The sequence below is a fragment of the Poromitra crassiceps genome (assembly GCF_964638095.1).
Source record: "Poromitra crassiceps genome assembly, chromosome: 6".
In the NCBI taxonomy this organism is placed as follows: Eukaryota; Metazoa; Chordata; class Actinopteri; order Beryciformes; family Melamphaidae; genus Poromitra; species Poromitra crassiceps.
Genome location: NC_139627.1, coordinates 40,031,504 through 40,047,750, shown reverse-complemented (window position 1 = coordinate 40,047,750; position 16,247 = coordinate 40,031,504). Strand labels below are relative to the sequence as shown.

Below are 16,247 nucleotides of genomic sequence, written 5' to 3'. Positions count from 1 at the left end.
TTCCCTTCTTTTTCACACCATTCAAATTCAACCCACATTTCCAATTAACATTCCCAAACAACAAATAGTCTCTTCTTTTTCAGCACACTTCTTAATTTTGCATTCACCACCACCATCATTTAGTTACTTCCCATTAGCACCCTTTTCACCAACATTTTCAATTTAACTCAACCCCAACATTTACATTATTTCTCTTTTTCTTTCATTTCTACCACCACCGTTTCCATCCCCCCTTTCAAAGCTTCTGTCCCACCTGAAGCACCTTAGTCCCTCTCAGCCCCCAGTGGGGTTAGTCCCCTGCAGGGTGACTCTTCTCGGTCCCTTTTCTGCGCTCCACAGCCAACGCACGCACTGCAGTAGCTCCGCACATCCTCCTTGTGTTTGCCCCAGTAGAATCCCAGACGAACCCGGCGGAGCGTCTCCTCAACCCCCCGATGATCGGGTCCGAGGCCCCTGTGGGCCCACCGTAGCGCCAACTCCCGTAGGCAGCCGGGTACCACCCACCCTCTTTTCCCGTTCACCTTTCTCTCCAAACGCCCATCTTTATCCAGACGCAGGTCGGTAAACATGTTCCACAGTCCCTTCGTGGCACCGGAACATGTGTGAATCTCCTCCACAGGGGGCCGGCGTCCGGCCGCTACCCACGCGTACAACGGACCGATATCCGCGTCCTCCGCCTGTCGGCGTCTCCAATCACGCCCGTCGACCTCCCAGATGGCCATGTCGTCATCCTCCAGGACCACCTCTTGCACTCGGTCGTCCTCCCGTCCCCCTCCCCCAGGGGGCAGCGTGCTCAGGGCAGCAGGGCGAACAGCACCGGCATCCATCTCCACCTCGGCTTTCTGCACAGCAACCGTGGGGGGGGGTGTAGCGGCTAGGTTGGGCCGGCTCCTCCGGCGGTAACCCCTCTCGCTCACCCGGAGACACGAGCGTCGCTCTCCCAACTGTAACAGCGCTGCAGATGATGTCTCACTTCCCTCTGGCTGTTCAGCACGATCCCCGCTCCCCTGATTGTCTCGTCACTGATGATGATGTCCCCCTCTACCGGCTGGTATGCAGAGCAGCTAGCCTGGGCCGGCTCAAGCGTCACTCTCCTGCCCTGAATAACCGGCTCTGCACTGCTCCGCTGCTCCGCTGCCTGTTGCTCCGGCTGCATGTCTCCTCCATTCCGGTCCCCGACAGCCTTTCGACACTCTCTGGCCAGGTGTCCAATCGCTCCACATAGCCAGCAGGCTCCCGGCCTTTCCCAGTACCATTGCTCCGCATACCTGGTCTTTCCCCCGGGACCGCTGCGACACCACCTCGCTAGATGCCCCGGTTCCCCGCATGTCCAACACAGTCTCTTTTGCGGCTCCTCCGGCCGTTCTCCCCGCTGCATTACCTCTGTGCTCATCAAGTCCACACGCTGCATGACTTCTCGCAGCGCCCGCATCAGCTCCACTGCCCAGGCAGGAGTCGCTTCCACCAGCCGTCTGACTTCTTTCAACAAACGGGCTTCCATGCCTGCCAGCACCGAGCTGATCCCCGTCGTCAGCTCCTCTTTCCTCCCGTTCACCGACGGCCATTCTCCGCCGCGCACCATCGCACGTGGTGCTCGTAGCAGCTAGTAGTTAGCACCCCTGGTAGCTAACCTACTACCGCTAGGTCGCTCGAGCCCAAAAGCCGTCCCACACACAGTCTCTTTTGCCGTTCCTTCTCACCCTCTCCCCTCTCGGCCGAATCGGAGGCAATATCTCCCGCTTCACTTCTGACGCCAGTGTAACGAATCAGGTATTCGTCCAAGGAACCGGAGACTTGAAGTTGGTACAGGGCTTTTATTCTTTGGCTTCACACACAGCTCCTAGCGGTAGCTTCGCTGCTAGCTATACACACGTCCACTCTAGCTCGCTCCCATATACAGACTGGCTCCTGCCACGCGACAGGATGGCAACCTACACACCGTTCCCCCCAGGAACAACCCCTACACATCAGTTCCTAGCTAAACACGGAAACACCCGAATACACGTCAAAACCCCGGATCGCTACAATATCTTCCGCGTGACAGCACCACCTAGCGATGTTAAAATGCTACTTCGGCCGTACAGATAGCTCCCCACGCAAGTATGCATGCGCGAGTTAAGCCGTGACGCCACAATTAAAGAATACACAATGTTTTTCTGTGCATAGTACATTTTGATCTTAACACTTATTAATCTTAAAAATGAAAGAACAATAATTTGAACAAGAATTGCACTTTCTTTTCTTATTTTACTGATTGGTTTAATTTTCCAATATCATAAATAATAATTCCAATATCCCTACATCCCTAATGAAAACATCAGAAATGACAATAATCTTAAAAATTATTATTCTTAACTCATTCACTGCCAATATCTGACTGGCATTTTTGGCAAAGGGCCAAGTATTTCCATAATGTTTGGTCATCTTTGGTCCGTGTACCTTCCGTTCATTCTATTTCCAATTCTGAAACGCAAATCGGAAAACAAAAAAACACGCATTTTTCTTTTTTCAATATTTTTAAACAAACAAACAAGAGCCGTTTTCCATTAAAATATAGCCATAAAATTGGATTTTGTGTTGTTTTCCTATTATGGATTTTTATATTCCCAGATAAACACGAAGAATCCAATCTATGTTAATCCAAAATGCAAAAATGCGGGGATTTCTTAATATCCGTATTATTACAAGGTGAACCGGAAGCAGTATGACCGGAAGCAGTATTTTAGCCTTTTTCCGCGATTAGCACGTCTTCAGCACAACAGTAGCAGATTCGGTTGGCGGCAGGAGTCTGAAGACTGTCTGGACGAGATGGTGTCCCTCGAGCCCTATGGAAATTTAATTAGAGAAATGATTGCTCAAAATCTCTCACACGCGGACATTTCCACGAATTTATTACAATTAGGTGTGCAGCAAGGATGTTCTGAAATGAGTGTCAGGAGATTTTGTGGACATCACAACATTTCCAGGAGGGGACATGTATCCGACACAAAATTAGAGGTTGCTATCAGCAGGGCAATTAATCAGGTAGGTTATTTTGGTGTTCTTTGATGTACAGAGGTGGGTAGTAACGAGTTAGTCTGGCGAGAGAGCTCCAGGAACGAGTCCGGAAATCATCGATGCTAACAGCCCCCTGGTTCTTCACAGTTTTCGCCTATGGGAGTTTTGAATGGGTTTTTGGCGCGATGCTTCTAATAATCTCTCTGGGCAACGCTGGCTTAATCAAACGCGAACCAGTGTTTAGTAACATCATCTTCACACATGAAGACCACTTTTATGAGTTTTGAAGCTTTTATGTGCCTTTAAAAGGGTGGCTAGCTAGCAAACGGCTAAATGAGACTACAATGTCGACGCGGATATTATACGTCATCACGAGTGAACGCGGAAATTCTTTCTCTCGCAATCAATGCGTGGACGCCTATGCGACACTGTGTGTAGTTCTGGATTAGCTTAGCACGAGCTTTTTACCTCTAGGGCTCGCAGTTACGCTTCAAAACTCATGAAAGTGGTCCTCATGTGTGAAGATTATTCCGCTGAACCTTGGTTCGCGTTTGATTAAACTTGCGTTGCCCACAGACATTATTTGAAGCATCGCGCCAAAAACCCATTCAAAAATCCCATAGACAGAAACAGTGAAGAACCAGGAAGTTCGGGACTTCCGCATTCAGCCTACAAAAATACGTCATCCCTGGAGCTCTCTATTCAGCGGCATTTTAGTGCCAACTAGATAACGTAGTCCTCTCAGCATAGCCAGGGTCGCTGACACCTTCAAGGTGCTTACCGCCTGTTCACCTGCTGTACTAAAAGGTTATGTAAATGCAATATGTCCGTTTTCTGACGGTTCAGTGTTTCTTGTGCTGTAATTTGTTATTTTGTAAATATTTAATTTATTTTTCATTTTTATTTATTCTATTATTTTATTCATTGGAAGTACTAAAATGTACCTGAAGATTATTATTTTGTATTTTTGTCTGATTAAATGCACAAATTAATCAGATGTTACTCAACAGTTACTCAGTACTTAACTCAAGTATTATTTGGATGACTACTTTTACTACTACTACTACTACTACTTTTACTTCTACTTGAGTCATATTATTCTTAAGTAACAATACTCTTACTTGTAGGGATGCACCGATATGAAAATTTTGGCCGATGCCGATAACCGATATTAACATTGCTGTTATGGCCGATAACCGATATTTACCGATGTCGATATGATCTGTATAAAACCACATTTTTATGATCATCACATTTTGTACATACTGAAAAACACATGTTAACACTGAATTTGAAAAAGTTATGCATTTCTTTATTTGCAAAGCCTTTGGAAAAGCCCATAAATCATAGATTTACTGCATTATTTCATATCAATGTGAAGAATTTGGCTGATAATGATAACCGATATTAACATTGCAACATCTGACCGATACCGATATGACCGATATATTAAAAAATGACTAATATCGGCCATACCGATATGATTGCCGATATATCGTGCATCACTACTTACTTGAGTACAATTTTTGGCTCTACCCACCTCTGTTGATTTATTTCTAGACTACGTATATTTTATGAAATATAAATCCATGAAGACTAGACCTACATGTCACGGCTTACTTCTGTTGATTCATCAGACAGGGTCAACATATGGTCGAAAGATGATGACCGGGTACCTGTCTGCAATGGGAGTGGTTGCTGGTGAACGCCGGGTGGGGAAGATTTTAAGAACAACTCATTGTCCCTATCACGAAATGCGCAAACGTGTAAGTATCTTTTGCAAGCCTTTAATGTTGTGGTATATGGTATAATGTATTTTACTAGCTAACTTTTACTTACTTTTCCCCCAAAGGGCGCACGTAACCTTAACCCCGTCCCCTACAGTGCTGCATACATGGGACACAAAATCCACATCGACCAGAATGAAAAATTGGTGATGTTCGGAGTGACACACGTTCTCGCAATAGATGGGTACAGCAGTAAGGTCGTTGCCCACGCAACTATGCCTGTCAAAAATAACCTCACGATATATGAAGAAGTTTACAGGTTAGTCCAGTGCTTCTCAACTTTTTTTGGCTTCAGTACCCCCTTTCTCTGATTTCTGAATCCAAGTACCCCCTAGGGCAAAAATTCAGGCAGGCATACTTTTTTGTGAAAAAGTCCATGGAAAAAAAAGTCCATGGAAAAGTTAGTTACATACAAAGATTTTTTTTTTTACTTTTGTATGTAATATAAAGACTAACTTTTCTCACAACTTCTATTTTTTTTGACTTTCTTTGTGACTTTTTTTGCAACATGTTTTTTGAGATTTTTTGAAACAGTTTTTTGTGACCTTTTTCTGTCATTTTTCCCAACTTTTGTGATTGTTTTTAATGACATCTTTTTGTCATGTTTTACTGTGTGCACAATTATTAGGCAACTATAAGTGTGTAGAACTATTATCCAACTGAATGGAAAAATGTTCCCATCTCACCTGTTTATTCTTCTGTTAAAGTGAGAATAATAAACAAACAACTAAACATTTCCAAATAAACATTTGACATAAAAAAAAAATAAAAAAAATCTGTGACCAATATAGCCACCCTTCTTTTCAATAAGTCACAAAAATACAACTTGGCTAATAATTGTGCAAACAGTGCACTAGTAGATTGCAATATTGTTGGTCTATCCTACATTGCAGACTTAACATTTGATGAGTCAACATTTGATTGAGTCATGTTTCACTATTTTACAGATCAGCAGTTCTTGAATATGGGATGTGGGACCAGGTCAGGGTGGACCATGGTCGGGAATTTTACTTGTCCCTCTACATGCAGGAGATGCTGTCTAACCACAGACACAACTTGCAAAGGCAACCATATCTCCAAACTCAGTCAACAAAGGTGAGGTAACGGTCTCCTTAATGTACAAAATGTGGCTTCTAATGCCCAAAATGAGACTAAGCTTTGGAGATGTTATGTACTGGTACTGAACAAAATAACAAACTCTAGCAATGATTGTTATTGGAATATATAGCTATTTAACACTTAACTTTTTTTTCTCTACCCTTTTCTTGTCTACAGAATCATACGGTAGAGCGAATGTGGGTGGAGATAAATAACCGGGTAAATTACCCAGTGAAGGAGGCCCTCGTGCAGCTGCAGGATCAGGAAGTCCTCATGGACGACAATGTCACAAGATATTGTACATCTAACCTTACTGCTGAGCTGTGCAAGATTGGCATAACAAGAGCTGTACATGCATGGAATGCACACAGAATCCCAGGTGAGTTACATAGAAAAAATGTATCACACAATCCAGTCCTTTTTTTTATTTTAAAGTTGACACAGTGATTTTTAACAATAGCTTGACATTTTGTGACCTATGCTTTGCTTCACAGGCAAAGGAAAACCAAATCGTTTGGCAGCAGGAGGATGTCCAAAAAAACTAGGAGAGGAGTTGTTGCCACATGCCTCCCAAGCAGCAGACATGTACCAGCAGGATGTTGGCTCTTCACTGACTAGAGTCTCCTGCTTTGGAACTGACCCCTTCTCAACTGAGGAGGACAAAATATCAGCAGAACAACGTTTTGCTGCAGAGTACCCTGATATTTCAGTTTTGTTAGACAACGTTGTAAACTATAACTTCGTACCTTTCCAAGATGCATTGCTGTATCTGATAAACATTACGCAACAATATGCATGAAAATGTAAAATAAAGTGTCTTAAGTGCAACATGAAATACAAAAAATGTATAAAAATAAAACTATTCTGTATCCTCTACAGCTGTTCAAGTGCAAAATTCCAACTGGTCTTAGAACAAGGTGCCAGATGTAACAGAGGTAGTCAAGCTTAATTCACAGAACGTGATACAATCACACTTAAAGTGCCTTAAAGGGCTATAGAACAGGTCAGTCTGTGTTGGAATGCTGAGGGGGGCGGGGTCACGGTGGGGGAATTCACCCATTCTTTCTAGGCAGCAGAGTTAGCATAATAGCAACTAGCCCAGCCCAGGAAAACAGGATCAGGGATTCATCGACCGCAGTGAACGCATATTATCTAAACAGACTTCTGCTGGGGCAGAAGTCTTCTGCTGATCCTGTCTGTCTGGGCTAGTTGCTATTATGCTAACTGCTGCCTAGAAAGAATGGGTTACTTCCCCCACCGCCCCCCTCAGCGTTCCTACACAGACCGACTCAAGTCGGTGACGTGACACCGCCTCGATGAATCACATCTTAATTACACCAGCCAATATGGAGAGAACATTGTCAAGACTGGTCAGCCTGTGTACATTGACAGAGAACTCCTCTGCCCTGCATTTGAGGCACTGGTCAGATGTCAGCATCCACTGGTCAACGCAGGTTTTGCAGCCAACAAAGCTTTTGCAGCAGATGGCAATCACAGGCTCTTCCATTAGCCCTGTTTGATGAAGAAAATAAAAAGGACAATACACATGCAAGATTAGAGTTCAATATATTATCTTGTCTGTACTTAAAGGAACAGTTCACCCAAAAATTTAAATTCCGTCATCTACTCACCCTCATGCCAGTTAAAACACAAGTAGCAAGTGGCTCTCCATTGACTTCAATACAGTGCATATAAAGTCAATGGAGACCCACTTGCTACTTGTGTTTTAACTGTCATGAGGGTGAGTAGATGACAGAATTTTAATTTCTGGGTGAACTGTTCCTTTAATCTACATATTACATGTTTAAAAGCATGGCAAGGGACAGTTTCACTATAACATGGAAAAGCAGAAATTAATGCTTGATTCACTTGGACATTCAATTTGATCCCGCTTAAAAAGGTAGACTTTAATATAGACCAAACAACAAATTATGTTACAGACCTTTGCATACAATACAACCAAAGGCATCCTTCATGTGTGTTATCATGGTGTGGGTCAGAACCAGCATGGCACCACTGGTGTTGCTGGCACACAGGTCCTTCATGACTGTGCTGACTTCACTCAGTCCTTGAGCAACCAAGATCACTTCTTCTATTTTATCATGGACCTCCTGAAGACCTGTGGAGTCCATATCTTTAGGACTACAAGGAGGGTTAAAAACAACAGAAAACAATTTATTATACAATATTCACCAGTTCTGTTCAGAATGATAACTTTTTTCTAAGAGATGTTATTTAAAACAAAATGAAAGACAAATATTGATAGACAGTAACTAAAATGTTTACCTCAGTTTCTTTCCCTTGGTTCCTTGCTGGAACTCATGGAAGATCTCCTCTGGGACAGCAAGAAACTTTTTTGCATTTTGCTTCCAATACTTGGATCCTAGCAAGAGAGGAAGACAAATCATGTAACAGATATAATGTAAACACTTTAACAGCTAAACAGAATACTTTGTGGGTCAAAAAATTAAGAGACAAAGAGAGCACAGTATTTAAGTAGATGGGGCATGTAGTTTATCAAACAAAGCATTTTTATTTATTATGATGTAATTTTTTTTTTTTCAATTAGTACCTCTTGTCCCTTCGGAGTCCACAATCGCATTTCCCTGGGCATCAGTCAGGATGAGAGGGTCATCACTCTGCAGGGCATCATGTATTTTTGCCAGGATACCTGTGGTTGTGGCTTCAAACTCAAACAGTCTGAGTACAACCATACGGGCAGGCTTCAGTTTCCCCTGGCTGAGCTCAGCAATGAAAACAGACCTAGAAAGATTGTTGTGGGAGTGATCAAATAAATTAATTCCATCTCAAATACATAGCCTACATTACAATTGATCCAATTACAATTGATTCAAGTTTTTAAATTATCTTGGTTACAACGAATCTTAAGAATTACAAAAACAAATACAATGATGTTGATTTATTCATATGTAGCTGGTAGGGGCTCTGAACTGATGGAACTGGGCGTACCTTTGGAAGGTGTTACTCATGCTTGCTCGGGGGGGAGTGGGAGCTATGGCCTGAGCAGCTGACCCTAGAGCAGCAGTGGGCTGTGCTGTACGGTGGAACTGGAAACGGTGCTGGCCTGACAATGGATGAGTCTGCTCGGCGACTGGTAGACCAATATCATCCCCATGAACCTGTAACAGTCACAGATGCAGTACCACATTAGTCCACTAGACCTCCATGCAGGTCTCAGGTCTGTCACTTCGCGTAACATTGGTGTGTGTGTGTGTGTGTGTGTCAATACTGCCACTATATTGTTCCTATACATGTGTGTGAGACATATTAGTGCTGTAGCGACAAGGCTTTATATGGTCGACCAACTTATAGTTAATAAAACAGTACGTGCGAAATCCCACAACTGCCGTAGCCTGAGTCTGTGCATGTTATGGTGCTGGCTATATCCTGGAGCAACACATACACACCACCAAGCTGTTACAAACCTCATAGTGGCCACGAGGTCTAAGGTCCAAACAGCTGAAATGTCCAGCCGATCCCGGGAATATCGCCACATTGTCATCATCAGTTATGTACAGGCTAGGAGCATATACCTTTGAAAGAAAACATTGAGGAGCATTAACAAGTCGGCTAGTCGTGTGCTAGCATTGATCTTAGCATGTTCTCCAAGCAAACGAAAAAAAGTGTTACCTACCTGGAATATTCTGGCGATTTTATCGCCAATCATGTCGTCCTCCTTAAGCGTTAGCCTTTTGTTTCCTTTAAAAAGGATATAACTGGTCGAGTCCATTGTTAAGCCAGAGCTCCACATGAATTAGCACCGCACAACTTCACCGTGCGCGTCCTGGGCATTGAGCTGGGCATTGAACTAAAGTTCCTGGGGTACACCTGGGGTACACGGACCTTCCTGACAAGCGGACCAATCCGTGCGATTATTTATTTTATTTCCGGGCCGCAGACTGAAAAGCGTAAAAATAGAAAATAGAAAATGGAAATACAGAAATGTAAGGCCTTTCCCCGAAAACTACATTTTGAGTTTAAATGCAATCGTTTTTTTTAAAAAGGGTAATTAAATTAGTTGTCCGATTTTTGTTTCGGGAATGGAAATAGAAAACATTGCCCTAAATTTGTTTTTTAATTTGCGTTTCAGAATTGGAAATAGAATGAACGGAAGGTACACGGACCATCTTTCAAGACCCACAGTAAATTCTGTACTAGGACTACAGTGATGTCCAATACCTCGAAATGAAGATCTAAGTCTCTACTTTCACCCCCAAAAAGAAAGTTAGCTTTTAGCATGTTCTGTACTCTACTTATAACCCTTTTTATACACCCCATGTTCACCAAAAAAGCCTGTCTGGGAAGAGAACAGGGAGAAAAAAGCATTTTTGTAAAAGGGCACAATCTCAGGCATAACTCACTCTCAATTCTTTTATTTTGAACTGTATTGACATCAGACATGTAAATATTATTCGTTAGGACACAAATGACAAAAAAAAAAAATATATATATATATATATATACACACATGAAGTGCTTTTTTTTTACATTCAACAATACAGTTTACTCGGTGTGAGTGTGCAGACAGACAGACAGACAGACAGACACACCGACAGACAGACAGACAGACAGACAGACAGACAGACAGACAGACACACACACACACACACACACACACACACACACACACACACACACACGATCCCCCTTTTAGATTTCTAACCCAACATAGGATAAGCAATAACCACGCCCTGTGGCGCTGGGATTGGCCAGGAGCAACACTGGAGGGCGAGCAGCCCAGCGATTTCATGAACCAACTGAAGAGCTCTTGAGAAGGACAGCGGGCTGCTGTGAGTGCCTTCTGCCCGCTGCTGCCTAGCTGTTCCTGTGTTTATTTTGATTTGTTCTGGTACACCGTCCTCGTCCATGTCTCCCTGTCATATCTATGATCGTTCCCGTTTTCCCCTCGGCTATTCAACACGTCCTCACCGCCCTCGCAAACTGATCGATCATTTCCTCATTCCTCCGATGATCAAACACATCTCTTGATTACTTTCTCCCGTTTTCTCCTGGCTGGCACAGAGGAAGGCGACTCCAGCTCGGCGTTACAATGGCGTTTCTCCTGTCTGCACAAGGAAGCGTTACCCGCTCTCTGCTATTCCTCTTGCTCAATTTATAAAACAACAGCTGCGGTATGTGTTTGATCGCGTGCTGTCGGCTACCCTTTGAAGGCAGGGACCTGTGTCTGTGTGACAGGCTGGGCAAGTGTTTGCTGCAGGCGCTGCACCAATAAAAACAAAAACACGTCAAACACGTCCTTGGCGGGGAAGGCCATTGCTGATAACACGTCAAAGACGTCATTGGCGGTGAATGAGTTAACCACAAGCTTCCTTCCCTCTCTCACTCACTCACTCTGTTCACTCACTCACACAAACATACATTTGAATTCTTTATTTGCTTCCACAAATTATATAAAAATTACAGGCAATCAAATATAAGGGGTTAGCCCCCCCCCCGTCCCCCCCGTCCCCGTCCCCCCCTCCACAGGTCACTGAAGGCAGAGCATGGATGCTGGAGGTCACTGGAGGCAGAGCATGGATGCTGGAGGTCACTGGAGGCAGAGCATGGACGCTGGAGGTCACTGGAGGCAGAGCATGGATGCTGGAGGTCACTGGAGGCAGAGCATGGACTATGACTGTAATTGTGTTTACTTCTTGTTGGCGCTGTTGTGAAGAACTAGGATGGCAACTATTTGTGCGGTGCACCGACTATTTGTGAGGCGACTGCTTCTGCTGGCTGGGTTCTCCGGTTCTGCAGCTAGGGGCTACTCGGAAAACTCGGAGCAAGGTTTTTCCATGATCCAGGCTAGGGTTGAATAAATCCAATATGGAAGCTTGTCGTGCATTCCTTTATAACTGGGGACTGGTAATCTTACGACTTCAAAGGTCATGAGCTAGGCGGTGACGTCATCAGAGCTGGTATTTCCCATTCCAAACTCGTAGGAGCCTCAGCAGCCCCAACCTAAAAAATCCAAGATGGCTGCGCCGCGCAACAACAGTAGTAGTAATCGTAGTAATGTTGTTTAGCACTTCTGTTTTGTTTGTGTCTCATTAAATCAGCTGTAGGCCTACACACAGCACTGCCTAACTTCTATTTGTGTGGACATGATGAGGCCATGGCCGTAACTAGCTATGAGGACGGGGAGGTCCGGACCTCCCCTAATATTTCAGAGAAAAAAATAAAACAATCTGCATGGAAAAGCATGAAAAACACGGGATCGCTTTTATTTTGAAACGAAAGGCAGGTCAGGCAGGAAGTCATCTGACGCCGCGTCCGCGGTAACTTGATTCCGAGAGAGCAGCAGCATGGTGGTGAGTGATGACTGTCTGTCTGCCTGGCGAGATAATTGAAGGTGAGCGAGCTGCGAGACAGTGAGCGAGTGAACGACAGACAGTGAGTGACACTGACAGATTTTTTAGCAACAACCAAGAAAGTAAGTGTCTAGTCTGTCTCTTAAGTAATGTTACCTGTGTGACACGTTGGGATGCTACTGGCTAATCATGCATGATGCCAATTGCCAAGCTCCCGAAGTCAGGTATGCAGGTGGCTATATGCATGGTTTCAGTTTCATGACCCAATAAGTAACAAAAAGAGGTGGTGTAAAGTTAAAAACAACATAATATATTTTATTTTATTTTTCAATCGTTCCTATCAGGAATAAATAAATGTCCCTCTGTATGTTTTTTTTTATTATCGATGATGACTTTGTGTGTTGTGTACGGCTTGGGTTGTGTACCTGTGTTTGTAGGTGTCATTTTGATATGAATTTGGCTAAAACAGTTTGTGTTTGTTAGTTACAATTATGTTGACAGGAGAGCTGAGCAGGTGGTGACATGAAAGAGAATATACTGAATAATGACATCACAACAGTATAATCCTAATGTTGATTTAAAATGATATATTACTCTAAATATGGCTAAAAAAGGGGGGGGGGGGAGACTAAATTTTTTTTCGGCGGCGCCCGTCAGGACCTCCCCTATTTCGGAACCCTGGTTACGGCCCTGGATGAGGCTGCAGTGTTTGTATGCGCAAAGTACCACGAAATGCCATGTTGTCAATTGTTATTGCTAACAATGGCTAGCCTGGCTAGCGACTGGATCTGACCAATGAACAGTAAACTTCCCAGCTCAAGTTTTCTGCAAATGGAACGCTAACAAAACGGATGTGATGTCATTTAGCCTCCACATCCCAGTTATTTTGCGATAAAGGAACGCACGATTGATGACGTCGACAGACTAAGGAGTTCCATGGAGGTTTTTCAAAGTAAAAGAACGATTCTGCACAAGAGCAGACAGAGGCGATTGAAAATGTTCATTTCATTTATTATTATTTTTTGTTTGTTTATTTGAATAGGGACAGGTACACAATAGTATGCACAACATAAAGTGTCAATAAACCTATGATGTGTTGTACCAAAGCATGTATAGCCCAGGGCTAGTTTGCAATGCCAGTCCCTAGATGTAACCAAACATTCCTGTAAAATAAAAATAATAATACACAAAAATACAGCAAAATACAACGAAAAGACACATAGCAATGATCAGATACTAAAAGTAAAATTCAGGTCAAATGTCAATGCAGTAACAATTCAAATATCACAGTTAAGACAGTTCAAATTAGTCTGTTCAGTTTTGTTAGGAGTGCGTACAGACCTGGTGGAGCTTCAACCAGTCTTTGACGTTTTTATTAAAACCCTTAATTTCTAGGTTTAGTTTTATTTCCTCCGGCAGTGTGTTCCACATTTGAGACCCCTTAATGGACAACGCGGACTGTCCAAAAGAGGTTTTGCGGCACGGCGTGCAATTTTGCAGTTTCCACTAGCCGTGCCCCTGGTAATCCTGGTGCCGCTTTGTCGACTGACAAATCGGCTCAGAGCCTCAGGTGCTAAATTATGTAGACATTTAAAAACTAGTTTAAGAGTGGAGAATTTTTAAAAGTTATCAAAGCTTAACAGGTTATAATGTTTCAGTATGCGGCAGTGATGCCATCGCATGGTTTTTTTTGCCATTATTTTTAGAGTCTGCTTATAAAGGGATGCAACTGGTTGAATTATGGTTAGGGAGGCTTGGCTCCACACAGTAATACAGTACGACTATGAGAAAATACCATGGATGCATAAACAACTGTGCTGCTTTTAGTGGTATATGATGTCTGATTATTTTAAAGCAACTTAAGTTGCGTTTAACTGACTTTGTGATCTTTTTCACATGTTTGTTAAATTTAAGATTGAGTCTAGAACAATAGATACTTACATTTGTTTACCGTCTCAATTTCTTCTCCCTGTATTGTCACTCTGAGTTGTTGTTGGCAGTTGTTGTTGTTGATGAAATGATTATTTTCCACATTCAACTAATAGACTAAACATTTAAATGAAGCTACTGTATAGCCTACAATACAAACGATGTTTCTGGATGACAATAACTGTTTCAATAACATTGAGAACGTTCTTCTCAGTATCTAAATGGATAAATGCTGGTCACTGAGTGCATAGCCTTTACATGTGTGTGTGTTCAATGTGGCGGCTTGCCAAACATACACATGCTCAGGAAGTCCCCCTCTATAACATCACACTGTCAGCTAAGCTAAGAAGGGGTATAGAAAAAAATGTGACAGACTGTCAAACCCACCCAGAGGTCACTCACAGTGACATTTTCGGAGAACTAACGACTGTCTACACGGAAAGGGGAGAAAAGGGGCTAGGGGCATACCAGATACTGTTGACATTCTGGAATCGAATTCTATGAATTCACTTTTTACCACTTTCAAGATATTGAAATCCAAGACCTCAAGACCAACTTTTTCTTTACTGACCAGAAGTTGACCAAAAAAAATAAGCCAATCAAATCTCCAAATCTGCCAGAGATTTAAAATGATACTGCAAAAACACCCTCTATCAGATCTCCTGGGCAATTAACAGATCTACAGTATTATTACCTCCATGCACAGAAATATTTGATTCATTCTCAAAAGCGTATACTAAAAACTCACCCTTTACATTTTTTTAAACTTAAATAAAATTGAGACCCCCCTCCCCCAACACACACACACACACACACACACACACACACACACACACACACACACACACACACACACACACACCCCTGTACTTATGGCTTCTAATACATGTTTTTCTTTTTTTCTCATGTGAACAGCATTCTTGGCCCCTCAGATGTGTCCATACATTGAATTGACTCTCTCTCTGTACTGATTCCTTGGGTTGTCGTTTCTCCTGTTGTCTGGGCAGCCACCAAGTTGACCCAGAACCACCTATGGGGATAGAAGGTGGAAGACAAATTGACTTTTTTGTCCATAGAAAGAAGATGAGGGATTCGTGAAATGTCTTTGAGGAGCAGACATGAAAACATGAATGTGTTCTACTGACCTCTCCTCCTGACTCCCTCTGAACAGGAGCCTGGTCTTGACTCCGGGTCCTGGTCCTGGTTCTGAGTTTTCTGCAGATACAGAATCATGATCATCACACACCATTCCATCCGAGTAAGCAAAAAAAATAAAAAAGTTACAAATAGATTCATTGATTGATTGATTGATTGATTGATTGATTGAGTTAGTTAGTTAGTTATTTTAATAGAAGCTTTTTAGGCTTTTTACTGTTGCTATAAATCATAGCAACAGTATCAAACTGGTGTATTCGTTATGTGATGATAGGGCATTTAAGGACGAAGCATACCATAATTCTATGCTTTCGCAAATCAGGTTGATTTTGTGCTGGGCCAGCAGGTGGCAGCAGATACACCAGGTGCTCCAAGAGGTCTAAAGTTTGTCCACATGATGTTGTCGAACCAATGTTTTGAACAAACTTTAGAGTAATCTCTGAATGGAAAATAGTAGTCACTCCTCATCTCTTCTAGTAGCTCCTACTACATGTAAACACAAAGCTCTAAAATGACTGGGCGAGGTGGGGTTACATGGCTAAAATCATACTTTATGTGATTCAGCATTTGACCTTTTAATTTCTGAGGTTCTGAAGCGAGTGGAGTGCAAATATTCCTAAACCTCATTCTTCACATCACATGACCACTTGTGCTGATTGATGTTATGTGAATGAATTTCACACTGACATCGCTCATCATCATAGACGGTTTATTACATGGCCAAGTGTCCAGAGTCCTGAGCCAATGAGGGCCCTTAATTGGCCCTTGGCTGATTTGAGGTGTGTGTTTTGACTCCTAGAGGTTATATCCTGTGCTGTGCTGCACTGTACATGACATAGAGACCTAAAATAGTAGTATTTTATGCTGCATTTCAAAATAACTAATATTACTTCAAAGTAATACATGGTGTGTGGTTGTGGGTTGCCCTATCTATGCTGTTGTGCGACCC

General features: G+C 42.9%; 2 protein-coding genes across 2 annotated transcripts; one reads left to right on the top strand and one right to left on the bottom strand.

Annotated features, from left to right (window-relative positions):
• The first annotated feature begins 2,791 nt into the window (after nt 1–2,791).
• On the top strand, nt 2,792–7,156 carry LOC310778372 (uncharacterized protein). Its single transcript, XM_083638775.1, has 6 exons — nt 2,792–3,024; nt 4,635–4,763; nt 4,850–5,043; nt 5,732–5,879; nt 6,060–6,261; nt 6,377–7,156. Exons 1-6 carry the CDS (start codon nt 2,809–2,811, stop codon nt 6,679–6,681), a joined length of 1,194 nt encoding a protein of 397 aa, XP_083494901.1. The 5' UTR covers nt 2,792–2,808; the 3' UTR covers nt 6,682–7,156.
• A 13-nt stretch (nt 7,157–7,169) lies between these two features.
• On the bottom strand, nt 7,170–9,589 carry LOC310778373 (uncharacterized protein). Its single transcript, XM_083638776.1, has 7 exons — nt 9,538–9,589; nt 9,329–9,436; nt 8,853–9,022; nt 8,455–8,645; nt 8,169–8,265; nt 7,825–8,024; nt 7,170–7,394 (listed from the first exon to the last, which is right to left on the bottom strand). Exons 1-7 carry the CDS (start codon nt 9,568–9,570, stop codon nt 7,204–7,206), a joined length of 990 nt encoding a protein of 329 aa, XP_083494902.1. The 5' UTR covers nt 9,571–9,589; the 3' UTR covers nt 7,170–7,203.
• Between the last annotated feature and the right edge of the window lie 6,658 nt (nt 9,590–16,247).